This window comes from Ctenocephalides felis, unplaced genomic scaffold (genome assembly GCF_003426905.1).
Source record: "Ctenocephalides felis isolate EL2017-DRISC unplaced genomic scaffold, ASM342690v1 CF-g0.4_SCAFFOLD_03573, whole genome shotgun sequence".
Taxonomy (NCBI): domain Eukaryota; kingdom Metazoa; phylum Arthropoda; class Insecta; order Siphonaptera; family Pulicidae; genus Ctenocephalides; species Ctenocephalides felis.
In genome coordinates, this window is record NW_020539727.1 from 23,445,943 (window position 1) to 23,473,323 (window position 27,381).

Below are 27,381 nucleotides of genomic sequence, written 5' to 3' on the forward strand. Positions count from 1 at the left end.
ATCTGCCATACCAATGGCAACCAACAATCGTCCCAACCCAACTTTTAATGATAGGAGACGTTGCCCTGGTGGCAATTCCTGGTGAATTCACCACAATGGCTGGCAGAAGGATGAGGGATGCTGTTCGAATTGCCCTTAAGGAAGCAGGAGGCCCTGAAGCCCTTGTCGTAATCGCAGGATTGAGTAACACTTATACTGACTATGTTGTCACTCCTGAAGAATACCAGGTAAGGGATAAAAATAGTAAAGGACTCTTGATTTGCTTCTAGGGTTGACCCTAAAGACCATCACTGGTCCTTAGGGATTAACCATCAACTTCCCTTAGGGTGGTTCTAGTAATGGGCCAAAAATCGAAAATGAAAATTTTTGCATTTTTCGACGTTCTGAAGGTTTCTGAACACTTTGGCTTACCTCAGAAACTAAATGGATGTATGTTTTGTATGTCCATGTTTTCGGGCGCACGGATCAACCGATTTCAATGATTCATTTACCATTCGATTCCTATTGATAGGGACATGTGCTGATTAGTTTTTCGCAAAGACAAGTCCAGTCGTTACGGAGATACGGAGCAAAGAGTGCAGAAAATACAAATCGAGTTTTTGAAAGAAACACTAACTAAACGCACTCTTTATGGTTTATTTACATTTTATCAAATGCAATTCATAGTTTTTGCTAGGGTTTTTAAAGTATACTGAGATGCTATAGGGTCTTACTATGTTAGACAATATTATTTAGAATTTAATTTTATACAAATTTTCCTAATACATCATTTATTTTTAACAAATATTTTAAGAGTTATTCAAGATGTAATAAATAAATGCGCTCCGGATAAATAAAATTAGACGAATTTAGACTATTCCGGATTATTTTATTAGAAAAATTGTTAGAGTGTCTAATTTGGTATAAATTCACTATTAATATTTGTATATATTTATTTTATTATAACTAAAAATAAATGTAACCAATGAAATGTTACAATGGCTAATAACTAGATACTGAAATTTTAACTTTATTAAATTTTAACTGTAATTTTTCTTATTTAATTTTGTTCAAAAAATTTTTAAATGTTATAAACAGATGATATATAATAAAATACATGTTGTGTGATAAATTGTTACTAATATTATTATTATAACTATAAATAAATGTAACCGATAAAATCTAACAATGGCTAATAACTAGATACTAAACTTTAAATTTCACTTTTTTTTACATTGAGTTTTAAAACATTATATACTTTAAACGGAGTATCGGATTTGAATGATCTAAAAAACATTCAATTTTTAATGATTGGGAGAAGAGGCTATTAGTTTTTGGCAAAGGCAGGTCCCGTCATTTCGAAGATACGGAGCTAAGTGTGCAAATAATGGCAGTTTTTGAGTCCGATTTGAATGATCTAAAAAACTTTCTGCTTGTATTGACAAAACAATTGCTTTTGAGGATAAAATTTATTATTACATCTTTTTTCATTTTCCATAAAATATTTATGTAATTTTGGATTAAAAATTCAGAAATTCACCCAGTCTAAGCACAGTATAAGTGTAAATGTCGCACAGAATTATTTGCAAATGCAATGCATTTAGACTGTGACTATACGGGAGCACTTTTTCAATTTTGTGTAAATTAGGCAACTGTTTTTTGGAAATTGAATTCGAAATGAAATGACGATTGTTAATGTTCTAGAGATAAATTGATTGATTTATAATTTACATTTGCTTTGCTCAGATATAAAAAGATAGCAAAAATAATGAAAGTTATAGTAATTGTAATAATATATTTGAAAACGTTTAAAAATTCTCGAATATTTCAAGACAAGAATATTCCTAGACAAGATTTTTAGAATATATTTTTTAAAAATAAGTTTTGACATTTTTTTGTAAATGAGCAGAGTTGCTTTTTTAAGGTGATTTTAGTATTTCTGAATATTTTAGAATATTGTTCAAATACAAAAAATATGAAACTGCCCAAAAGTTTACTAGTAAAATTATGAAAAATCAAATTATTCACAAGGACCCTGGGCCTTCTCCATTATTTCTAAATGATGATGATTAATATAACTTTAAGTTAAGAATTTTTTCTCAATGTGTAGAGTGAGTTGGTATATTTGTGTAAATATGACTTTGCTGAAGTATTGTTTAAATGTAAAAAATATGAAAGTATCTTGAAAAGTATCTCTAAGGGAATTTTTAAAAATTCATAGAATCCTGTTTTGAAAAAATCCAACTACATTGTTCATGTTCTCGGGTTTGTAGTTTATTTCTGAAGCAATAAAAGAATAAATAGTCTTAGTAAAGATTTTAGAAAATTTTATCTAGATTTCATTGTGTTCTGACCAAAAAACTCTATCTTAATCAAAAAAAAAGTTACGTTAGAAAACATGAAAAATGAACAGTGCATACTTGAAGGCAACATCAAATGCTTTTTGGTATAAAAGTCGACTTAAATTTTGTTCATGTTCTCGGGTTTGTAGTTTATTTCTAAAGTTAAAAATATAGTCTTAACAATTTATTTAGGAAATTTTATCTAGATTTTATCATCCTTAGACCAAAATTATCTATCTTGTTGCAGAAATAAGTTATATTAGCAAAACCCAAAAATGTGCTGTCTAAGCCATCAACAATTTTGTGAAAACTATTGAAAAATGTGAAAATGCCGCCAAACTAAGCACAGTTTAAGTGAAAATGTCGCACAGAATTATTTGCAAATGCGTTTAGACTGTGACTGTGCGGGAGCAAATTAGACAACTATTTTTTTTTGAAGTTGAATTCGAAATGAAATGACGATTGTTAATGTTCTGGAGATAAATTGATTTGATGATTTACATTTGATTTGCTCAAATATAACAAACAAGATAGCAAAATTAATGAAAGTTACAGTATTTGTAATAATATATATGAAAACGTTTAAAATTTCTCGAACATTTCATACAGTACGGGAAGTTTCAGCAATTTGCCTTAAGGCACGATGCCATACACCACTAGTTTGCTTTTAGGGTTGACCATCACTGGTCCTTAGGGATCGATGTTTTTTTTATTGATTTTTACCTTGTCATAAAAACTGATTTGGCATTTAGGAAGTCACTCAGTCAAACATTTTCCACGGTAGTAAATTCATGGAAAGTTCGGAGATTTGTGCTCGTTAATTTAACGATCAGGGTAATTAATCCAATGAGGTCATCCTGATGATGATGATGGTCTCTGTTTTGGATTGAGGAAATTAGGGAAAAAATCGATGGGAACATACGTTGACGCAGGCGTAGAAAAAAACTAGTGGTGTATGGCATCGTGCCTTAAGGCAAATCGCTAAAACTTCCCGTACTGTAATGAAATATTCGAGAAATTTCAAACGTTTTCAAATATATTATTACAAATACTGTAACTTTCATTATTTTTGCTATCTTGCTATATCTGAGCAAATTAAATCTAAATCATAAATCAATTTATCTCCAGAACATTAACAATCGTCATTTCATTTCGAATTCAATTTAAAAAAAAAATAGTTGCCTAATTTACACCAAATTGAAAAAGTGCTCCCGTATAGTCACAGTCTAAACGCATTTGCAAATAATTCTGACATTTTCACTTATACTGTGCTTAGCTTGGCGGCATTCTCACATTTTTCAATAGTTTTTCACAAAATTGGGAAAGTGCTCCGTACATAAAACAGTCTAAACGCACTTGGGTAAACATTTGTACCAGAGTGGCGCTTAGACTGTGCTTAGTCTCGGTAATTTTTTGAATTTTCAATTCAAAATTACAAAAAATATTTTATTGGAAATAAAAAAAGATGTAATAATTTTTTATCCTCAAAAGCAATTGTTTTGTCAATACAAGCAAAAAGTTTTTTAGATTACAAATCGGACGCTTAGATCACTCAAAAACTGAAATTTTTTGCACATTTAGCTCTGTATCTTCGAAATGGCGGGACCTGTCTTTGCCAAAAACTAATCACCTCTTCTCCCAATCATTACAAATTGAATGTTCTTTAGATCATTCAAATCCGATACTCCGTTTAAAGTATATAACGTTTTAAAACTCAATGTAAAAAAGTGAAATTTAAAGTTTAGTATCTAGTTATTAGCCATTGTTAGATTTGATCGGTTACATTTATTTATAGTTATAATAAAATAAATACATACAAATATTAATAGTGAATTTATACCAAATTAGATGCTTTACCAATTTTTCTAATAAAATAATCCGGAATAGTCTAAATTCGTCTAATTTTATTCATCCGAAGCGCATTTATTTATTACATATTGAATAACTTTTATAATATTTCTTAAAAATAAATGATATATCAGAAAAATTTGTATAAAATTAAATTCTAAATAATATTGTCTAACATAGTAAGACCCTATAGCATCTCAGTATACTTTAAAAACCCTAGCAAAAACTACGAATTGCATTTGATAAAATGTAAATAAATCATAAAGAGTGCGTTTATTTAGTGTTTCTTTCAAAAACTCGATTTGTATTTTCCGCACTCTTTGTTCCGTATCTCCGTAATGGCTGGACCTGCCTTTGCCAAAAACTAATCAGCACATCTCTCTATCAATAGGAATCGAATGGTAATGGTAATCATTCAAATCGGTTGATCCGTGCGCCCGAAAACGTGGACATACAAAACACACACACATCCATTTTTTCTGAGGTATGCCAGTAAAATGTTCAGAAACCTTCAGAACGTCGAGAAATACAAAAATATTCATTTCGACTATTATTCCCCAGTTGTGATTATTATTACATGTCATTAAATATATGCATTAGCGTTTTTTTATATGTTTTTAGTCCGAGAGGTGGAGACACCTCCGCCCGACCATAATTAGGTCATCACGAGGTATTAATTATACCAAGTTAATGCGTTTTGTACATGGAAAATAAATTATGAGGGAAAAAAGACTAAGGGGAAAGATTTTATGATAAACCACTGTTGGGTTTTATGTGTTTATGCTTTTTAAGGCAGTTTTGGTTTTTGCCAGAAAATCCTACTTGCTGATTTCAGACTTTGACGAAACGAAATTGAATAAGGAAATTTAGTTACTGACTTTTCTGATGCAATTTTTAAGTATATAGAGTGTTGTATGGTCTTGAGATGTTAGAAACTTTGTTTTGTTATTTAACAATACAAATTTTCTTTGAATATTTATAACAATTTAATTAAATAGTTTAAAAGTTACAGAGGATCAACCAATTACGAGGATTATGGATTGATTTATCTAATTATTATTGTCAAAGGCAATTTTTTGGTACACCGAGTTGCTGTAGGGTCTTGAGATGTTAGAAACTTTTGTTTATTGTTTAATTTTCTATACTTTCTTTAAATATTTGTAGTTATTTAAACTAATAGTTTAGAAGTTACAGAAGACGAAACAAAAAAATGCACTTTCTTAAATAGTGTCTAGCATAGCATAGGTTCTGTTCTTTGTTTTCGAATGCAATTTTTTGGTATATCGAGTTGCTGTAGGTTCTTGTGATGTAAGAAACTTTTCTTTATTGTTTAATTTTCTACACTTTCTCTAAACATTTATATTAATTTAAACAAATAGTTTGAAAGTTACAGAAAAACCAAACAAAAAAATGCACTCTTTCAAACGGTGATTAGCATAGGTTCTGTTCTCTATTTTAAAATGCGATTTTCGTGTATACTAAGTTGCTGTAGGATCTTATGATATTCAAAATTTTTCTTTATTATACAATTTTATAAACTTTCTTCAAATATTTCATTTTTTTTGATGAAGTAGTTTAAAAATTACAATCGATCAAACGAAAAAGTACAACTTTGCCTAAATATTCCACGTAATAGTAATAATGAAAGTAAGTTAAATGCTGATTTTTGGAAGTGATTTTAGTGTATACCGAGTTGTTGTAGGGCCTTGAGATGTTAGAAACTTTTCTCTATTGTTCAATTTTCTATACTTTCTTTGAATATTTTTTAAATTTAAACAAATAGTTTAAAAGTTACAAAGAATCAAACAAAAAAATACACTTTTTCAAGTGTTGGCTAGCATAAATTTAGTTTTTCATTTTCAAATGCGATTTTGAAGTATACCGAGTTGCTGTAGAGTTTTATAATATTAAAAAATATTTTATAATATTTAATTTAAACAAATCTCTCTTACACATTAATAAAATTTAACGACTAATTTAAGAATTACAACTAATATAATGAATACATGTTTTTTGATAACATACAAAATCAGTCTCTATACTTCAATGACAATTTTCAAGTATACCGGGTTGCTGTAAAAACAAAATTATATCAATAAAACTTAAAGATAATTTAATTCTAAACAAGTTTACTTAATATTTTATATATATTAAACCAAAGATTTAAAAGTTTCTATATAATGAATAGATGCATACAACATAAATTGTGCAGCTCCATTATTTACAGCTTTTTCTGTAGTATTAAATACAAAAGTTTTTCTTAACAAAATGTTTTTTCACCATACTATATATAGTACAAAGATACAAATTCCCATGTCAACTTTACAACAAATATAATCCTGGATAACTAACGAGCTCATTAAAACGACGAAAAACGCTTTTTAAAACTCGTGTTATGAGGTAAATCTTTTGCAAATAATTAGAGAGCTGGTGTAAAAAAATTAAATAAAAAAATATCTAGATGAAAATATTTTTTAAGATCCTACAGCAACTCGGTATACACTTAAATCACTTTTAAAATGAGCATTTAACTTACTTATTACTAATATGTGGAATATTTAGACAAAGTTGTACTTTTTTGTTTGATCGATTGTAACTTTTAAACTACTTCATCAAAATTATTAAAATATTTGAAGAAAGTTTATAAAATTGAACAATAAAGAAAAGTTTCTTACATCTGAAGACCTTACAGCAACTCGGTATACTCTAAAATCGCATTTGAAAATAGAGAAAAGACCTATGCTAGTCACTGTTTAGAAACGTGCATTTTTTTGTTTGAATCTTTGTAACTTTTGAACTATTTGCTAAAATAAATATAAATGTTTAGAGAAAGTATAGAAAATTGAACAATAAAGAAAAGTTTTTTACATCTCAAGACCCTACAGCAACTTGGTATACACTAAAATCACTTCTAAAAATCAGCATTTAACTTACTTTCATCTTTACCTGTTTGTGGAATATTTAAGCAAAGTTGTACTTTTTTGTTTGATCGATTGTAGTTTTTAAACTACTTCATGAAATAAATTGAAATATTTAAAGAAAGTTTATAAAATTGTATAATAAAAAAAACTTTTGAACATCATAAGATCCTGCAGCAACTCGGTATACTCTAAAATAGCATTTGAAAAAGAAGAACAGAATCTATGCTAGTCGCCATTTGAAAACGTGCATTATTCTGTTTGATTCTTTGTAACTTTTGAACTATTTGGTAAAATTAATAAAAATGTTTAGAGAAAGTATAGAAAATTGAACGATAAAAAACAGTTTCTTACATCTCAAGACCCTACATCAACTTGGTGTATCCTAAAATCACTCCTAAAAATTAAGAATTTAACTCACTTTCATAATTAATTCTGTGGAATATTTAATAAAATAGAAAAAATTAATGTGTCAAATAAATTAAAATTATTAAAAACGTGGAACAAAACACAACTTTGCTAATATTAGCAAATATAACTAAATATTAATTCATTATTATTAAAATATTTTTAAAATAGCATAAATTTTTTATGAGTAAATTGGAATTTATTATAAACTATTTATATATTTTTCACAAATTATTTTTACATAAGAAAATCTACTGGTCCACGGTTTAGGCACGACTAGCAAAAATATATTTTTTCTATTTAAGGACAAATAACTTTTTACAGGATAAAAATACAACTTTTTGGTCTAAGAAACAAAAAATTAAAATAAAATTTTCTATCAAACTGTATAAAACAAAATTTTCTACAACATTCCTACACATTTCTACAAGCATCCAAATATTACATTTATAATAATTTTATTGTCTAAATCTTCGATCTTTTTGCTTACTTATTTTTAATCCTCCAGCTCTCGCACTAAGGGTGAAATATAACATATGATTGACATGTATGCTTTTTAGAAAATGTTGGAATTTTCCATCGCCTTTCATTAGAAATCTTTTCATGAATGGATTTTTGATGTAACAACCTCTTATTAATCCTCGAGCGATACAAAAAATAATTGCCTATTTAAATCCCTAAAAATTCCCTTTTCTATAAGACTGGTTATATATTTTAAATTCAATGATCATATTATGAAAAAAAATTTGTAATTGACTAAATTTATAGAAATATGAAAAATAAGCAAAGTAAATTAATATAATAATTTATAGTATAACAATTTATACTTTCAAATATAACAAAGAAATTTGAGAAAATTATCAATAGATTTTTTTATAGCATTTTATAAAATAATTATTTGGGGAATCTTTTAATACTCAATAGTATAGTTTAATTACAAACTAATTTGAAAAATTAAAAATTATATAAAGTATAAAATTATAACCTGTGTTTCAAAATAAGCTCAAAATTTTTGTCTAAATTTATTCCTTTTTAGTTAGCAATTTGATTTAAAGTATTTCCATTATTGCTTCACTTTAATTTTGCAACTGTTTTATATATTTTGTATCAATTTTTTTTTTTTTTTATATAATTTTTATATTTTTTTCAGGTTCAACGTTACGAAGCAGCTTCTACAATTTATGGACCACACACACACACTTTATATATTCAGCAATACCAAAAATTGGCTAGAGCTTTGGCAAAGGTAAGTAAAAAAAATAGTAACTAGTGGTGTATAGCATCGTGCCTTAAGGCAAATTTCTGGAACTTCCCTTACCGTAATGAAATATTCGAGAAATTTTAAACGTTTTCAAATATATTATTACAAATACTGTAACTTTCATTATTTTTGCACTATCTTGTTATATCTGAGCAAATCAAATGTAAATCATAAAACAATTTATCTCCAGAACATCAACAATCGTCATTTCATTTCGATTACAATTTAAAAAAAAAAAATAGTTGCCTAATTTGCACAAAATTGAAAAAGTGCTGCCAGTCACAGTCTAAACGCATTTGCAAATAATTCTGTGCGACATTTTCACTTATACTGTGCTTAGCTTGGCGGCATTTTCACATTTTTCAATAGTTTTCGCAAAATTGAAAAAGTGCTCCATTACATATACAGTCTAAACGCACTTGGGTAAACATTTGTACTAGAGTGGCGCTTAGACTGTGCTTAGCCTTGATGATTTTTGGAATTTTTAATCCAAAATTACAAAATATTTTATGGAAAATAATAAAAATGTAATAATCTTTTATCATCTGAAAACTAAAAAATAACTGAGAATTTTTTTGAAAATAATCAGCAATACCAAAACTTGCTCAGAGCTTTTTTTGGGTTTGTAAAAAAAGTCAAAAATAGTAATAAAAATATTTTAAAATATTCAATTAATTTAAAAATTGGTTAGGGCATTGACAAAGCGAAGTAATAATAGTAAAACTAGTAAAAATAGACCAAACAAACAAACCTTACAATTTATAATTGAAAATGCTCCAAAATAGAAACATTAAAACGTACTAAATAATTTAGCAATACCAAGAATAGTTTGTTCAAAACTTTGTAATAAAAATAGTATGAGAGTTTTTACAAATTTATTTATTTAAAATCCATACGTTTCGGCTAGCATCTTAGCCTTCATTCAGTGGCAATCATTTTACTATGAAAATTAATACTAGATAAATATATATAAGAAATTTCATAGAAAAACAAAAATAATAATAATAACACTTGCAATCTTGTATCCTAATACAACATATGAAAACATTATTAATCCATGGTATGAGTATGTGCACATTGATAAAATATATATTTTTTAACATCACAAATGGTAAAACACACAAATGGAGGAGAAACTAGCCAAAACCTAAGTAAACATCTTCATCAACATAAATATAACTCAAAAAATGCTAAACAATTCAAAACGATGCTAACCGATCATATTAATAATTTAAACTTAAATACAGATTTTTTCAGCCCAAAATTTTATATTTTGAAGAGAACATAATTAAAAGAAGATTTGCTGAGGGGTTGTTTTTGCAATTGCATAACGACAGGGTTATAAACAAACGATTTGATAATACGGCCTTGAACAAAACAAACACGTGGTTCCTAAATAACGTGTCAAAATTTCTTAAAAAATGACAAGATCCCTTCGTTTTTTAATTTCTCGTAAATTTTGAACACATGCTAAAAACAGCTTCAAAGAAAATGTGACATTTCTATCTTAAATTCCGAACAGTAAATACATAGTTTCGACAACTTGTTAAGTTATCATATTTATTTGTGTGTTTTACCATTTGTAATATTAAAAAATATATATTTTACCAATGTGCATATACTCATACCAAGGATTAATAATGTTTTCATATATTATATTAGGATGCAAAATTGTAAGTGTTTTTATTATTAGTATTATTATTGTTTATCTATAAAATTTCTTACATATTATTTATCTACTTTTAATTTTGCTAGTTAAAGTGATTGCTATTGAATGAAGGCTAAGATGCTAGCCGAAACGTATGGATTTTAAATAAATTTCTAAAAACTCTCATACTATTTTTATTGATATAACGCCCGACTTTTTAACTCAAATTAAATATATATATATATATATATATATATATATATATACATATACACCTAAATAATATAGTTTAATTTATCTCCTAGCTTTCAACAATCTTTCCACAAATAAAATAGAGTTGTTCTCTCTGTAAACAATATCTTCTAAAATGCAAATACTAGAATCGTATAGCACTCAATTTATATGAATGAGGAAGATTGCATATTATGCAATAATAATAATAGAGATATGAGAAAACCTTCGACCATAATTTTAGTCCGAGGGGCAGCGACATTGGAAACATTGATAGAAAATTTTGCGTACAAGTTCTGACTTTTCCAAGGCAATTTTTAGGTATACAGAGTTGCTGTAGGGTCTTGGGATGTGAGAAACTTTTCTTTATTGTTCAATTTTATATACTTTCTTTTGATGTTCTTATTAATTTAAACAAATAATTTAAAAGTTAAAAAGAATCAAACAAAAAATGCACGTTTTCTCTCGGTGACGAGCATAGGTTCTTTTCTCTATTTTCAAACGCAATTTTAGATTCAATTCAATAATAAATTTACTGATTAATTTACTATTTTACAATCCTGATAAAATGCACTAAATTTTTATGAAATTTTCCACAATACTTTCGTACATTTTTTTTAAACCAGAGCTTCCCAAAGTTGAGGGATGTTAAAAAATTTTAATCCATGGTTTGACAAAAAGGATTTTATCTTGAAAACTTGGAGCAATTATATTATTATTTTAGACTGTGGTCTTAGAAATGTTATTTAGGGTTACGGTTCCAAAGCTTAAGTTAAAAAAATTTAGAAATATTACCCACAATAACCGAAAAATAAACTTTATTGCACCAAAGCTCTGAGGTTGCACTTGAAAGCTCATAATTTTCAAACAACGTGAGGTAAATTTTTTTTCTAAATTTTTTCAGGTCAATACTGTCACCTGTTTTCAATTTGACGTTGAAGTTCTGGAACACCCTGTATATTTATAAAATAAGCAAATTCAGACAACTTTTATTGAAATTTGTGAAATATTAAAATTTTATCCCCGCGCGCTTTCTCCGCAAACTCCTATTTTTACCCATCAAACAAACATGCAAAAACCGAATTTCATATTTTTATAATTTAACCAAAACTTTAAAAATACCCCAAAAAATATCAAAAATTATATATCTTTATTATTTTATTATTTACAGATTTTTTTACCCGCGTCTCTCGTATTATTTTGCGTACTTGCAATTTATGTTACCGAACTACTTATCATAATATTTTGCGGAATGGAAAATTTTTCGCATTTCTACCCACGGAAAATTATTATAAAGGCATTTTGAAATGAAAATACGCAGATGCTGATTTATAAAATCATAAAAAACACTAAAAGTTACTAAAATCGACAATAGAGCTACACGATATTTAATTTGCATGCGAAAATATTTTTTCAAGAGGAATTATATTACAGAATTGATTTTTTTTAAGAAAAAAGCTTCAGTAATAAATTTTTTTAGGTGCACACGTTTTTATTGAAGCTTATAGAAAAATAATAAATATAAAAATATATACTTTTTGTATAAAAATCAAGAAAATTACGTATAAAATATATCAAAGACAAAATATATCAAAGATAAAATATATCAGTCTTATTTCGAGAGTACTTGTTGTGATTTGAATTTTATTCAAGCTTTAAATTTACCAAAAATCATTTTTTTTGTATGCAGTATTAAATTATAAGTTTCACACAATATTTAGTCAAAATTTCAAGTTTTTTTTACGCAAACTGTGGTTTGACAAGCTCCTCAAAAACGTATATACATAATATAAAATTTGTTTCCAAATGTTCTCATATATTTTACAATTTTTTTTTGTACTTTTATGTTCATGCTAAAAATCTGTAAGTTTAGTATGTTATTGCATAAAGCTTATACTAATAACACAAATACTAAAATCGATGATGTTTGGTGTTTAGAATAAAATAAAATAACTTTTTTCCACGACTACAAAAAAATTTTGTCAAGAAAAATGTTTATTAAATATATCGAAGACTTCAGTCTTAAATCAAAAGTACTTGTTGTGATTTAAATTTTATTCAAGCTTTAAATTTAACAAAAATCAATTTTTTTGTATGCAGTATTAAATCATAAGTCTCATACAATATTTTGCTAAAATTTCAAGTTTCTCTTACGCAAAATGTGGTCTGAAGAGCTCCTCAAAAATGTATATAAACGAAATGAAATTTTTGTTTAAATGTTCCCATATATTTTGCAATTTTTTTTGTACCTTGCTGTTGATGTTAAAAATATGTAAATTTAATATGTTATTGCTTAAAGCTTATACTAATACAACATATACTAATATCGATGATTTTTCATGTTTAGAATAAAATAAAAATATTTTTTTCAACGACTATACAAAAATTTAGTCAGGAGTACTTGTTTTTAGCTTTCAAAAGTTATTAAGGCTTTCAATATAACAAAAATCAATTTTTTTGTACTTGACATGAAAATATAGTTACCAATCAACATTTCACCTAAATTTCAAGTTTTTATTACAAACAATGTGGTCTGAGGAGCTCCTTGAAAATATAGGTAAACAAAATTTCGTATGTATTTGCATTGAAATTTGAAGACTTTCATGTGCGCGTGTACAAATTTTAATTTGGTATTTTTTAAAAATATAAACAAATTAATTATTGCAAATTTAAATACTAGATATCAAAATATATAAGTTGTGGTATGATATACTAAAGTTATAGTATTTTAGTATAAATAGTACGATTTTACGAGCTCTTTGAAAATGCATATGCCAACCGAGTATAAAATTCTAGTATAATAAAGATAAAATTTCGAGTCAAAAATTTCAGGTACAAATTTGGGATTTAATATTTTTTATATATAATTTTTTTTGGCATTATAAATTTAGTCAATAAAAATCAAAATACATAGTTTGAAATATAATATATTAAAATTTGAGCACTTTAATATAAATGCTACGGTTTTACGAGCTCTTTGAAACTATATTATGTAAACCAAGTTTAAGGAAAAATAAAGTCAGACATGTGGGTACAAATTTTGGATTTGGTATATAATTTTCTTTAGTTATTATAAATTTAGTTAATACAAATTAAAATCCATAGTTTGAAATATAATATACTGAAATTTGAGCACTTTAGTATAAATAATACGGTTTTACGAGCTCTTTGAAACGATATTATGCAAACCAAGTTTAAGAAAAAATAAAGTCAGACATGTGGATACAAATTTTGAATTTAGTATTTTTTATAAATAAATTTTTCTAGTCATTATAAATTTAGATACTAGAAATTAAAATACATAGTTTGAAATATAATATACTAAAATTTGAGCACTTTAGTATAAATACTGCGATTTTACGAGCTCTTTGAAAATATATTACGCAAACCAAGTTTAAGGAAAAATAAAATCAGACATGTGGGTACAAATTTTGGATTTGGTATTTTTTATATATAATTTTTTTTATACATTATAAATTTAGATAATAGAAATTAAAATACATTGTTTAGAATATAATATACTAAAATTTTAGCACTTTAATATAAATACTACGGTTTTACGAGCTCTTTGAAAATATATTATGCAAACCGAGTTTAAGGAAAAATAAAGTCAAGGATTTCAGACATGTGGGTACAAATTTTGGATTTGGTATTTTTTATATATCATTTTTTTTTTCATTATAAATTTAGATAATAGAAATCAAAATACATATTTTGAAATATGAAATACTAAAATTTGAGCACTTTAATCTAAATACTACGGTTTTACGAGCTTTAGCTTTAACTAAGTTTACTCAAAAATCAAATTATAATTCTGACTTTGTTAGTTAAAAAATTTATTTTGACTTTATTAAATGTAACAAAAAGCTGTAACTTTATATGTTGTTCTATATAGTATATATTAATTTAACAAATACTAAAATCCATATGTCTTTATACAAAAACCAGTTTTAAATTAACTAAACAGATTTTTATATCTTGCACTACAAAGGTCTAATTAAATCATTAATTACTCAGTGAATAAATACAAATAAAAAAGTTTTTTTAATCAAATTACATTAAATATACTTTAGTTGATAAAATACTAAAATTATAGCATTCTAGTATAAATACTGGAATTTAAAAAAATATTATTCCAAACACATGCATATTATAAAAAGTGTGACTGCATAAAAATGATTCTTGACAAATTTTTGCAAAATATTAAAAAAATTAATTATATTTAAAATTTAAAAAAAATTACATTTATAGCATAAACTTATAATTTTGACCTAATATTTTTCAGTATGTGTACTAAAATATAAAATATCAAAAACAATAAAGTAATTAAAGTCATAATTCATATATGACATGATCGGTTTGTCATTGTAATTAGCATTTAGAAATGAACCTTCATTAGAGAATTAAGCAATTTTAAAGAATTTCAATCAAAACAAAAATTTGTATTAGTCTTCTGTACGATTCCTTTGTATTTACTGTATTGCAAGTTCATATATAAAAATCTATTACAGTTATTTCTATAATAATACTCTGAGTATATTTATTTAGCTCTTTCAACTGCAGTTTTATTCTGTAAAATGTTTTCTCAGAACAAAGTTTCTTTATATATAAGATAAATAAAAAAAGAAATCCCTTGTGACATTTTTATCGAAAGAAAAGACTTTGCACACATTGTAAATATCCTTCTCTAAAACAAACTTTGTATATAAAATATACCTTTTTATTCGTGAAAACTTTAAATATTTTGTAGATATCTATGATAATTTTGGACCTAAAATATCGTCGGATAAAAGACAGAAAGATGCAAAAAAGAAGTAAAACTTATTTGCTACTGTACAAGATGGCATTTAAGTATAAATAAATACATTATGTAACAATTTTGAATAATGTTTATTAGTAATATAATAGTAACACTCGTGATGTACACATTTATTAGTGTCGACCATCATACACATTTATATAATGATAAATCATAAATTATATATTCATAATAGCGTTAAAAATATGTATAATATTTAAAAATAATAATGTAATTAGAGTCATACTTGAAATATGACATGATCGGTTTGTCATTGTAATTAGCATTTAGAAATGAACCTTCATTAGAGAAATGAAGTAATTGCTGCTTTATGCCTTTATATTTTTATCTAAAAATATCCGAAAGTATTTTATTTCTATTTCTGTTTATTGTTGCCATCCGGAAAGAAAATCCTTTTGAAAATATCCTTTTCCAATAAAAATAGAAAAAATATTTCTTTTACGTTTTCTATCCATATAATGTCGACAATTGTTATTGGTTAGACAGGGAGCATACGACCTAATGAAAAAATCTTATTAAAAATTTGCAAAATGGAAATAATCACACCGAATTATTAAAAAACTAGTGGTGTATGGCATCGTGCCTTAAGGCAAATTGCTGTAACTTCCCGTGCCGTAATGAAATATTCGAGAAATTTTAAACGTTTTCAATTATATTATTACAAATACTGTAACTTTCATTATTATTGTTATCTTAATATATCTGAAAAAAAAATAGTTGTCTGATTTACACAAAATTGAAAAAGTGCTCCCGTATAGTCACAGTCTAAACACATTTGCAAATAATTCTGTGCGGCATTTTCACTTATACTGTGCTTAGCTTGGCGGCATTTTCACATTTTTCAATAGTTTTTCACAAAATTGGAAAAGTGCTCCAGTACATAAACAGTCTAAACGCACTTGGGTGAACATTTGTACCAGAGTGGCGCTTAGACTGTGCTTAGGCTGGGTAATTTTTTGAATTTTTAATCCAAAATTACAAAAATATTTTATGGAAAATAAAAAAAAAAATGTAATATTTTTTTATTCTCAAAAGCAATTGTTTTGTCAATACGAACAGAAAGTTTTTTAGATCATTCTAATCAGACGCTCAATTCTCTCAAAAACTGTCATTTTTCGCACATTTAGCTCTGTATCTTCGAAATGGCGGGACCTGCCTTTGCCAAAAATTAATCAGCACATCTTCCTATCAATAGTAATCGAATGTTTTTTAACTTCCCGTAGGGTAAGTTATAGTAATCGCAAAAAAATCGAAAATGAAAATTTTTGTAGATCTTTACGTTTCAAAACCTTCTGAACATTTTGGCATACCTTAGAAAAATGGATGTATATGTGTGTGTGTGTGTGCGTGTATGTATGTATGTTCGGATACAAATTTTCGTCGACGATTTCGGGAGCACGTATCAACCGATTTGAATATTTAAAAAACATTCGATTCGTATTGATAAGGAGACGTGCTGATTAGTTTTTGGCGGAAGCAGTGTGCAGCCGTTGCGAAGATTAGGGCAAAAAGTGCCAAAAACGCTAACTCTGTTTTTAAGAGAACGGAGCGTCCGATTTGAATAATTCAAAAAACAAACATAATTTTACTTGTATTAACAATATGAAGAGCTGATCAAATTTTCATGAAGGCAGGTCTAGCAGTTTCGGAGATCTAGTAAAGAAAGTAAAACAAAATGCCATTTGGCGGTTAAAAACGATCAGTAGACACGTGCACATCAAATTATCAGATATTTTATAGAGATTTTAACAATAAGTATAAATTTTGTTTACATTTCTATGGGTTCCGTACCAGTGTTTATCCGTCAGACGGCGACGCAGCGCTTACGCGCTTCGATATTACGTCTCTATGCAATTAAAGCAGTACGATTGCTTTGAAAAAAAGTTCAGAATTTCCAAAATATTACAAAATACACTTTGCTTCAAAAAGTCTTTTTTTTTTAAAAAAGTAAATTTTTGTCAAAAGTTTATAGTTTCTCAAAAATCTAATTTTTTCAGAGCAAATTTTTTTCAGAAATGTTTATCTTTTTAAAAATAAATAATTTTTGGTACGGGAAGTTCCTGCAATTTGCCTTAAGGCACGATGCCATGCGCCCCACTAGTTTATATTTTGAAATGGTACGTAATAACTTGTACTTGAAGATGCAAAGCCAAAATCTTTTTCACTCACTATTTTTTCCCCCAGATCTCTGTCTATTATGTGAAATCGTATCCTTTTGAACATGTCGTGTGGGATATCCTGAATTTCCGATAAAATAAACATTAACAGTGTTATCAAGGACCTAATCCGGTGGAGAGATCTCTCTAAAAGCCATTTAGGTCGTATGCAGATTTGGAAATAGGTTTTTGCCCTATTTTTTGTCACGAGAAACCCAATTTTGTACTAAATATAAATGGATATATATATATATATATATGTATATATATATATATATATATATATATATTTATAATTTTTTATGAAGTAAAAATTTCAAAAAGTTGAAAAACAGAACATGATTTCATTCTCTCTCATTTGAATATGAAAACATTCGAATAAAAATACGAATGAATAATAATTGACAGAATAAATATTTCGAAATGTGAAAACAAAAATGTTATTTCTGCATTTGTAAATTTGTATCGTTTTATTTTTGAATAAATAAAATAATGATTCCCATTTTAAAATAAATACTAGTGGTGTATGGCATCGTGCCTTAAGGCAAATTACTGGAACTTCCCGTACCGTAATAAAATATTCGAGAAATTTTAAACGTTTTCAAATATATTATTACAAATACAGTAACTTTCATTATTTTTGCTATCTTATTTTTATATCAGATCAAATCAAATGTAAATCATAAATCAATTTAGTTCAATCTCCAGAACATTAACAATCGTCATTTCATTTCGAATTAAATTAAAAAAAAATAGTTGCCTAATTACACAAAATTGAAAAAGTGCTCCCGTATAGTCACAGTCTAAGCGCATTTGCAAATAATTCTTAACGTGCAACATTTTCACTTATACTGTGCTTAGCTTGGCGGCATTTTCACATTTTTCAATAGTTATCACAAAATTAGTAAAAGTGCCCAAACAATGGTATTCTTAGTGAAAAAACATTTTGGAGTAATAATTTAAAATGACATTTTTTCAGAGTTGTATTTATAACTTATTTTAGAGTCAGAATAGAAATTTTTGTTCTTAGATTTGTAAAATCTACACAAATTTATTATTAAATAGTGTAAATCAAAATTTTGTAAAATCTTTTATAAATATACTAAAAGTACACTAACAAGGCATTCTTGGTAAAAACGTTTTGGAGTAATAAAATAAAATGACATTTTTTTCAGTTTTGTATTTATAACTTTTTCTTAAAGTTGAAATAATTTTTTTTTTTATGTAAAAAAAAGGTAAATTTTGCTATTAAATAATTAAACCCAAAATTAAATTGAATAATAATTCATATTTTAAAATAAATATAAATAACGCAGAAAAATAACAGTTTGCTTATTGATTATTTAAGTACATTTTTTCAGTTAGGTATTTATAACTTTTTTTAGGGTCAAAGTAGAAATTTTTGTGCTTTGACTTGTAAAATCTACATACATTTTTTTTATTAAAAAAAATATACACAATTTTGCAAAATACTTGATAATTTATCTAAAAGTGCTCAAATAATGGTATTCTTAGTGAAAACGTTTTGGAGTAATAAAATAAAATCACATTTTTTCTGTTTTTTTTTATTTATAACTTTTCTTAAAGATATAAATAAGATAAGATATAAATAAGATAGAATAAAAATTTTGGTTTATTTTATGTAAAATCTAGGTAAATTTTGCTAATAAATAGTCAAACATAAAACTGTACAAATTTTCTGATAATTATTCTAAAAATGTCCAAACTTGTCATTTTTGGTAAAAACAATTTGGAGTATGAAAATAAAATGTTATTTTTTCAGTTTGTATTTATAACTTTTTTTAGAGTCGATATAGAAATTTTAGTTCAAATTATATAAAATGTAGATAAAATTTGCTATCCAATAGTTTTAATAAAAATTTTGCAAAAATTTTGTTTAATGTGCTAAGAATGCTCAAACGAGGTATTTGAAAAAAAAACAAACATTTTCAAGTAAGAAAATACAAAAACACTTTTTGTCAGTTTTGTACTCATAACTTTTTATAAAATCGAGATAGAATTTTGGGTTCTTAGACTTATGAAAACTAGATAAAATTTGCTATCAAACTGTATAAACCAAATTTTGCAAAAAATATATACGTATTTATATACTTGACACAAACTGTTACATTATACATATACTCCATAATCAAAGACATCTGTCCCCTTGGCCTATAATCTTTTATCCAAGCTCGTTTTTCAAAATTATTTCGCACAAACCTATTCTTTACACATTAAACAATATTTCTTACTACTTTTTTTCAGAATGAGACCCTAGAATTAGGCCCAAAACCCAATTATTTCGACGACAAGGTCTGGACTTTGGTTCCGGGGGTTGTTTACGATTCTGCAGAAATGGGCAAAGATTTCGGAGACTGCAAACGTCAGCCTAAAGAGACTTACAACAGGGCGAGACTGCCAGTGCAGTATTTGTAAGTAATACATGATACATGATTTAATTACGTATTTTTTGGTGAAAGTTTGAGGGTTGTAGGTTTATTAGTTTAGGAGATATTTAGGAAACAGTGCGCTGAGTAACTTTTTTTTAATGAACGTCAGCCTAAGGACTGAAGACTTACTAAAGGCGTAAGTCTTTAAGTGCACAATTTGTAAGTACTAGAATTGATTTATAAATTAATTGTGTATTTTTTGGTGAAAGTTTGAGGGTTGTAGGTTTATTAGTTTGCGAGATATTTGGGAAATTGTGGAAAAATACGCGGGGGTAAAATTTTTTTTTTAATAATAGTCAGCCTAAGGACTGAAGACTTACTACAGACGTAAGTCTTTTAGTGCACAATTTGTAAGTACTAGAATTGATTTATAAATTAATTGTGTATTTTTTGGTGAAAGTTTGAGGGTTGTAGGTTTATTGGTTTAGGAGATATTTGGGAAACTGTGAAAATATGCACGGAATGTAATTCAGTGTTTTTATGTTGACGATTTTTTCGCATTTTTTGGAATTTTTTCAAAATATTTTTAATATAAAAGCTTCAATTATTTTAAAAAATATTATTCAATACATTTTGTTGTATTATACATACTTTGTATATAAAATTTCGTTCAAATTTTGGAAAATTTTTGCAAGATCTAAAGTTTTAAAATTTGTAAATATTTTTATATTAAATTTAATGTTTTATATATGTATATTATATATTTTATATTTTTTCTCATTTTTTGGAAATTTTTGAAAATATTTTTAATATAAAAGCTTCAATTAAATTTAAAATTAGTATTTTATATTTTTTTGTCAAATTCTACATATTTTGTACTAAAAATTTAAATTGAAATTTTAAAAATTATAAACTCTAATTTGCAAAACTAGAGGTTACAAAATTTGTAAATATTTTTACATTGAATATAATGTTTTATATATGTATATTATATATTCTATATTTTTTCGCATTTTTTGGAAATTTTTAAAAATATTTTTAATATAAAAGCTTTAATTAATTTTAAAATTATTGTATATTAATTTCTGTCAAATTCTACATATTTTGTACTAAAAATTTTTATTTAAATTTTAAAAATTTTGCAAAATCTAAGGTTCCAAAATTTGTAAACATTTATATATAAAATATAATGTTTATATATATATATATATATATATATATATATATATTTTATATTATTTTTCCAGAAAGTTTTGACAAATACGACTAGATTACTACATAAGTCTTTCAAAAAAAGTTTTATCAACACAAAAAAACTTTCCAAAAAGTATATTTTCTTTTAAAACTTTTACAAATAAAGATATTTTGTCAAGACGTCTAAAATCTTAAAGAAATATATTTTCCAAGTCGAGACAAGGATAATCTCTAAAAAGATTTATTATACAAATTTATGAACAAAAAATCTAGGATTTGTAGGATTTACTTGAACACTGAGGGTTTAGAGTATAGGGTTGTGTCTAAAAATTCGATTAAAATTAATAAATGTCGATTTTATAATAATAATATTTTGTAAAGACATCAGAAATCCTAAATAATCTCAAAGATAATCTCTAAAAAAGATTTATTATACAAATTTATGAAAAAAAATCTAGGATTTGCAGGATTTACTCAAACACTGAGGGTTTAAAGTACGGAGTGGTATCAAAAAATTTGATTAAAATTGATAAATGTCGATTTTATATGGATGGAACCAAATTGATGCAACCGTAGGAAAAAGTGAATAAATATCAGTTTTATTTGTTTTTATTCGAAAAATTTGCACAACTGTTCATAATTGTATTATATAATCATCTACTATATATGTATTATTTATTGTCCATTAATTTTAAACAAATTTTCATAGAAATTTTAACATTTTCTTGAACACTGAAGGTTCAAAACAATATTACTCTAAATAATTTTTCTAACAATTTTTTCTGGTGCAAATAATGGGTTTTTCGACTATTTTTCCCAGATTTTTATTTTTTTAAAAATATGTTTATATATTTCTGATTCTATTATTTTTATTTCAGGTTTCAGGAAATCCAAGAAACGATCGTTTACATGGAAAAACTTTCCTGAAAGTTGAAAGACAAGTCGAAAATGGTGGTTGGGAAACTGTTTATACAGATGCTCATTGGGATACAAAGTTAGTATAAAAAAAATTAATATAATATATAAATTTATTAAAAATATTAAATATAAACTTGTTAAATGATGTATTTGATAGTTTTTAAAAGTTTGTGGTGATTTGAATTATTTAAATCGGATAAATAGAACAAGTTTTATGGTAAGGATATGAAAAAAGCTTATTTGCAAAAGCTGGTTTTCCAAAACTGTTAATTTTATAAATTGCAATTTTGATAAAATATAGTTCCAACCTTCTACTATAGTTTGGCGTAACTAGAAAAAAATATTTACTAATTAAATTTTAGGAAAAAATGCCTTTGAACAAATGAAGTGCGCAGTGAGCAAATTTATAACTACGGTTTGAGAAAAAATTTTTTTTACAAAAACTAGAAGTTGCACAAAGCTTATTTTTGGATATATGATTTATATAAACTTGTACTATATTTTGGTATATTTGAAAAAAACTATTTTGAACAAAATTTTAAAAATTATTTACTTTATAGTTCTTTAGAGAAGTTCATATAAGAACTAAATAACTCAACTAAAAAACTCTAAAAGCAATTTTTTTAAAACTAATAATTTCTAAAACTTGTAATTTATATATAAAATAATAACAACCTTCTGCTTCATTTTGGTATATTTAAAATATTTAGTTACTTACAAAAATTAAAAGTTATTAAATTCTAAACTAATCAAGTCATCACGATATGAACAAAATTTTTTATTAACATATAATTTAATTATATAGAATTATTATTTTTAATTAAAAACTAAAATTCGTAAAAAGCTGTTTTTTAGATATATGATAATTACAATTTTCTAATTTTGATATATTTTAAATAATTTAGTTTTGAATAGTTTCTAAGAATTTTAAAGTACTAAAAACTTAAACAAGTTAGAGTTCCAAAATGTGTATATATATAGTTCATATATAGCACAAATATTTTTAAGTTTCTATTGCAATTTTTGAGTATATGGAATTGCTCTAGAGCATTATAATATTAGACAATATTATAGATTATTGAATTTTAAACAAACTTACCAAATACACCATTCAGTTTAAACAAATATTTTAGAAGATATGAATTTTTTCCGACAACATGTACTTTTGCTATATGAATATGGGGAATATAGCGACCAAATTATCTATTGCAATTTTTAAGTATACTAAATTTTTCTAGGGCATTATAATGTTAGACAATATTATACATTATTGAATTTTAAACAAATTTGCCGAATACACGATTCAGTTTAAACAAATATGTTAGAAGATATATATTTTTTTCCGACGACATGTATCTTTGCTATATGAACATAGGGAATATAGGGACCAAATTTTCTATTGCAATTTTTAAGTATACTGAGTTGCTCTAGAGCTTTATAATATTAGACAATATTTTATACTATTCAATTTTAACAAATTTGCCAAATACACTTTTTAGTTTAAACAAATATTCTAGAAGATATAAATTATTTTCCCAAAAAAGGTACGTGTAGTTTGTAGCGCGTAGGAACTAATTGACCGAAATAATTGCATTAGTATAATATATTGTTTATTAGGTTTTATTAAGTTTATAAGTATACCGAGCTGTTGTAGGGCATTATGATGTTAGACAATATTGTATATTATTTAATTTTAAACAAATTTGCCATATACACCATTCAATTCAAACAAATATTTTAGAAGTTATAAATTATTTTCCATCAAAATTCATATATTTTTTTCTATTTTCCAGGATGCACTGGAGAAGGATAAATCTGATTACAGGAACAAGTGACGTCACTGTCGAATGGACAATTTCTGATGACGTCACACCAGGAACATATCGTATCAAACATTTTGGAAACTTTAAATTTTTATTAGGAGGAATTTTCCCATACGAAGGAACCAGTAACGCTTTCCAAGTTTTGTAAAAAAAATCATAAAATTAAAATTTGACTGATGTAAAATGAATGAAATTTTAAAGGATTTTTGTATATATTTTCAATAATATAAGCATGATAAATGATAATTGATGTATTTTTATTTATATATATATATATATATATATATATATATATATATATATATACGGGTACAGAAAAGTAAAAAGTTTTTGGAACAAGTGTATGTGTTTGGTAAATTGTTTATAACTACTAAAATATTAACGGAATATAAATAGCATATTTGGCAAATTTGTTTAAAATTGAATAATCTACAATATTGTCTAACATTATAACGCTCTAGAACAATTCAGTATATTTAAAAATTGCAATAGAAAATTTGGTCCCTATATTCCCCATGTTCATATAGCAAAGGTACATTTTGTCGGAAAAAAATTCATATTTTCTAAAATATTTGTTTAAACTGAATGGTGTTTTTGGTAAATTTGTTTAGAATTCAATAATCTACAATATTGTCTAACATTATAACGCTCTAGAACAACTCAGTATATTTAAAAATTGCAATGGAAAATTTGGTCCCTATATTCCCTATAGCAAAGGTACATTTGTCGAAAAAAATTCATATCTCCTAAACTATTTGTTTAAACTAAATCATGTATTTGGCAAATTTGTTTAGAATTGAATAATCTACAATATTGTCTAACATCATAATGCCCTACAACAACTCGGAATACTTATAAACTTAATAAAACCAAATAAATAATATCTTTTACTGATTACTGACAATTATTTCGGTCAATTAGTTCCCCGTATAGTGCTGTCAATTAACTCTGTTTTCGACATGAAATCGACCTCAACAAATAGGTATGTGCACACGGCAATAAATTCCGGGAATATCGATAATATTATAATTATATTATAATTAAATTCTGATACATGAGTGTGCAAGCCTCATTAGATGTCGAATTCAACGTGAATTAATGGAAATAATAGTCGGAGAGCTTCGGGGTTTGAGTAATAACTCACAAATTTTATATGAAAGCACTATTTTTTAAGTTAGATAGGGTGAAACTAGATAAAATTTCCCAGGAAATACTTTTATATAGTCCGATATAATAGTTTTGAATAAAACGACTTTGAATTTTATATTTCATTCGTAAGCACAAGTATATATTTAACAAACTTATTATTAGATTTTTTATATGTGAATATGCAAATTCATGTTGCATTCTTAGTGAACGAATTAAAACAACAAATCGCGATTAACAGTTCGATGGCAAATTGAAAGTATTATATGAACGACTTTTTGAATTTCTAAAATATCTCAAAGCGTTCTCGAGATATTGCATTTTTAAACATTTCGATTTCGCAGGATCCATATTGATTTTTACAACTTATAAAATTTGCAAAGTGTAAAAATGCAATTTTGTAAAAACTATTGCAGATATTTTGGTGATTCAAAAAGTTGTTCTAAAAGCATTTTTTAATTTGCCATCGAATAGTAATACTCCTGATTTCCAATTTTTACTAATTTATCAAGAATATACATTATGCATAAATAAATATTCAGAATTTGGAAAAATAGTTAACAATGGAAGTTGATAGTAGGTATTTTTATAGTTAATTAATTTATTTTTAAGATTATTTTTCATTATTTTTCATTACCAATTGTGTTATTTGATGCTTTCTATATGAGTATGCAAATTAATGTTGCATTCTCAGTGAACGAGTTAAAACAACAAATCAAGATTAACACAGTTCGATGGCAAATTGAACGTATTATATAACGGACTTTTTTAATTTCCAAAATATCTCAAAGCGTTCTCAAGATATTGCATTTTTAAACATTTCGATTTTGCAAGATCCATATTGATTTTTTACAATTTATAAAATTTGCAAAGTGCAAAAATGCAATTTTATAAAAACTATTGCGGATATTTTGGTGATTCAAAAAGTTGTTCTAAGAACATTTTTAATTTGCCATCGAATAGTAATACTCTTGATTTTGAATTTTCAATAGTTCATCAAGAATATATGAATAAATCTTTAGGATTTGAAGAAATAGTTATCAATGAAAGTCGATATGTATCTTTATAGTTAATTAATATATTTTTAAAGTTATTTTTCATTACCAATTGTGTTATTTGATGCTATCTATATGAGTATGCAAATTTAAGTTGCATTCTCAGTGAACGAGTTATTACAGCAAATCGTAATTAACACAGTTCGATGGCAAATTGAAAGTATTATATAAGCGACTTTTTGAATTTCTAAAATATCTCAAAACGTTCTCGAGATATTGCATTTTTAAATATTTAGATTTTGAAGGATTCATATTGATTTTTTTAGGTTCCATAAAAAACATACTGATTTATACGTTTGTGTAATACTTCACAATTTCTATTCTAACTTCTGAACCGTTTGATATAAATAAATCAAATATTCAGCAAATTTGTTCAAAATTAAATAATCTACAATATTGTCTAACATCATAATGCCATATAACAATTATCTCACCAGCCCTCGCACTAAAACCGCACTCGTATGAATTTCGTATACGAGTCGTGTAACATTTCGAACATAACACATATTGATTGAGGCATATTCAACAAATAATTATTTTCTATGAAGAAAATTATACATATAAACAAAAATTTTGTTTTGAAACAATATAGGTAATTTAATTTGAAATAATTTTTGAAAAAATTAGTGGACAATATTAACGAGTGGAATGGATTTATGTAAAAATTTATGTAAAAATTACGTAATGGGTAAAAGAGCTATTTGTTTATAAAGGAAAATTAAATTTACATATTGTTACCAATTACATATATTGATTAATAGTTTTATTTGGCAAATCAAATATTGCTTTATCATTTGAATTTTTTTTACACAGTTTCATATATATTTTTAGAGTCATTTGCAAATTGAATTACAAACTTGATGAATATTTTGATTATTTCTATCCATTTGTGTTATTTTTAAGGTGTCTGGGTACAATTTGTGCCAAAATCAGATCATGATATGTTCTAATAATAAATTCAACAAAGAGATGACATTTGACAATATGAGATTTAGTGCAAGATTTTTGGAAATTTGCCAAAAATAATGATAAATCTATAATATGAGCATGTGCACATTGATAATATATTTGAATTTCATGTCAGAATTGAACTTAGATTTGATTTATGTGAAAATGTAACTAAGGTTAAAAAAATCTATATTATTTAAATTTTTAATTTGTTCGGTTAACATGGTCTTAAATTGTTTAGGATTTTTTGAGTAATTTTTATGCTGATGAAGAAGTTATATATTCATACAGATTCTA

At 25.7% G+C, this 27,381-nt stretch overlaps 2 protein-coding genes across 2 annotated transcripts in view; one reads left to right on the forward strand and one right to left on the reverse strand.

Annotated features, from left to right (window-relative positions):
- On the forward strand, window positions 1-24,037 carry LOC113389128 (neutral ceramidase-like). Its single transcript, XM_026626181.1, has 5 exons — window positions 1-227; window positions 8,646-8,741; window positions 19,876-20,042; window positions 22,073-22,188; window positions 23,906-24,037. Exons 1-4 carry the CDS (start codon window positions 48-50, stop codon window positions 22,119-22,121), a joined length of 492 nt encoding a protein of 163 aa, XP_026481966.1. The 5' UTR covers window positions 1-47; the 3' UTR covers window positions 22,122-22,188; window positions 23,906-24,037.
- The window catches only part of LOC113389125 (neutral ceramidase), a 152,985-nt gene that overhangs the window by 47,282 nt on the left and 78,322 nt on the right, over window positions 1-27,381 (reverse strand). The gene's annotated exons all lie outside the window — the stretch shown is intronic.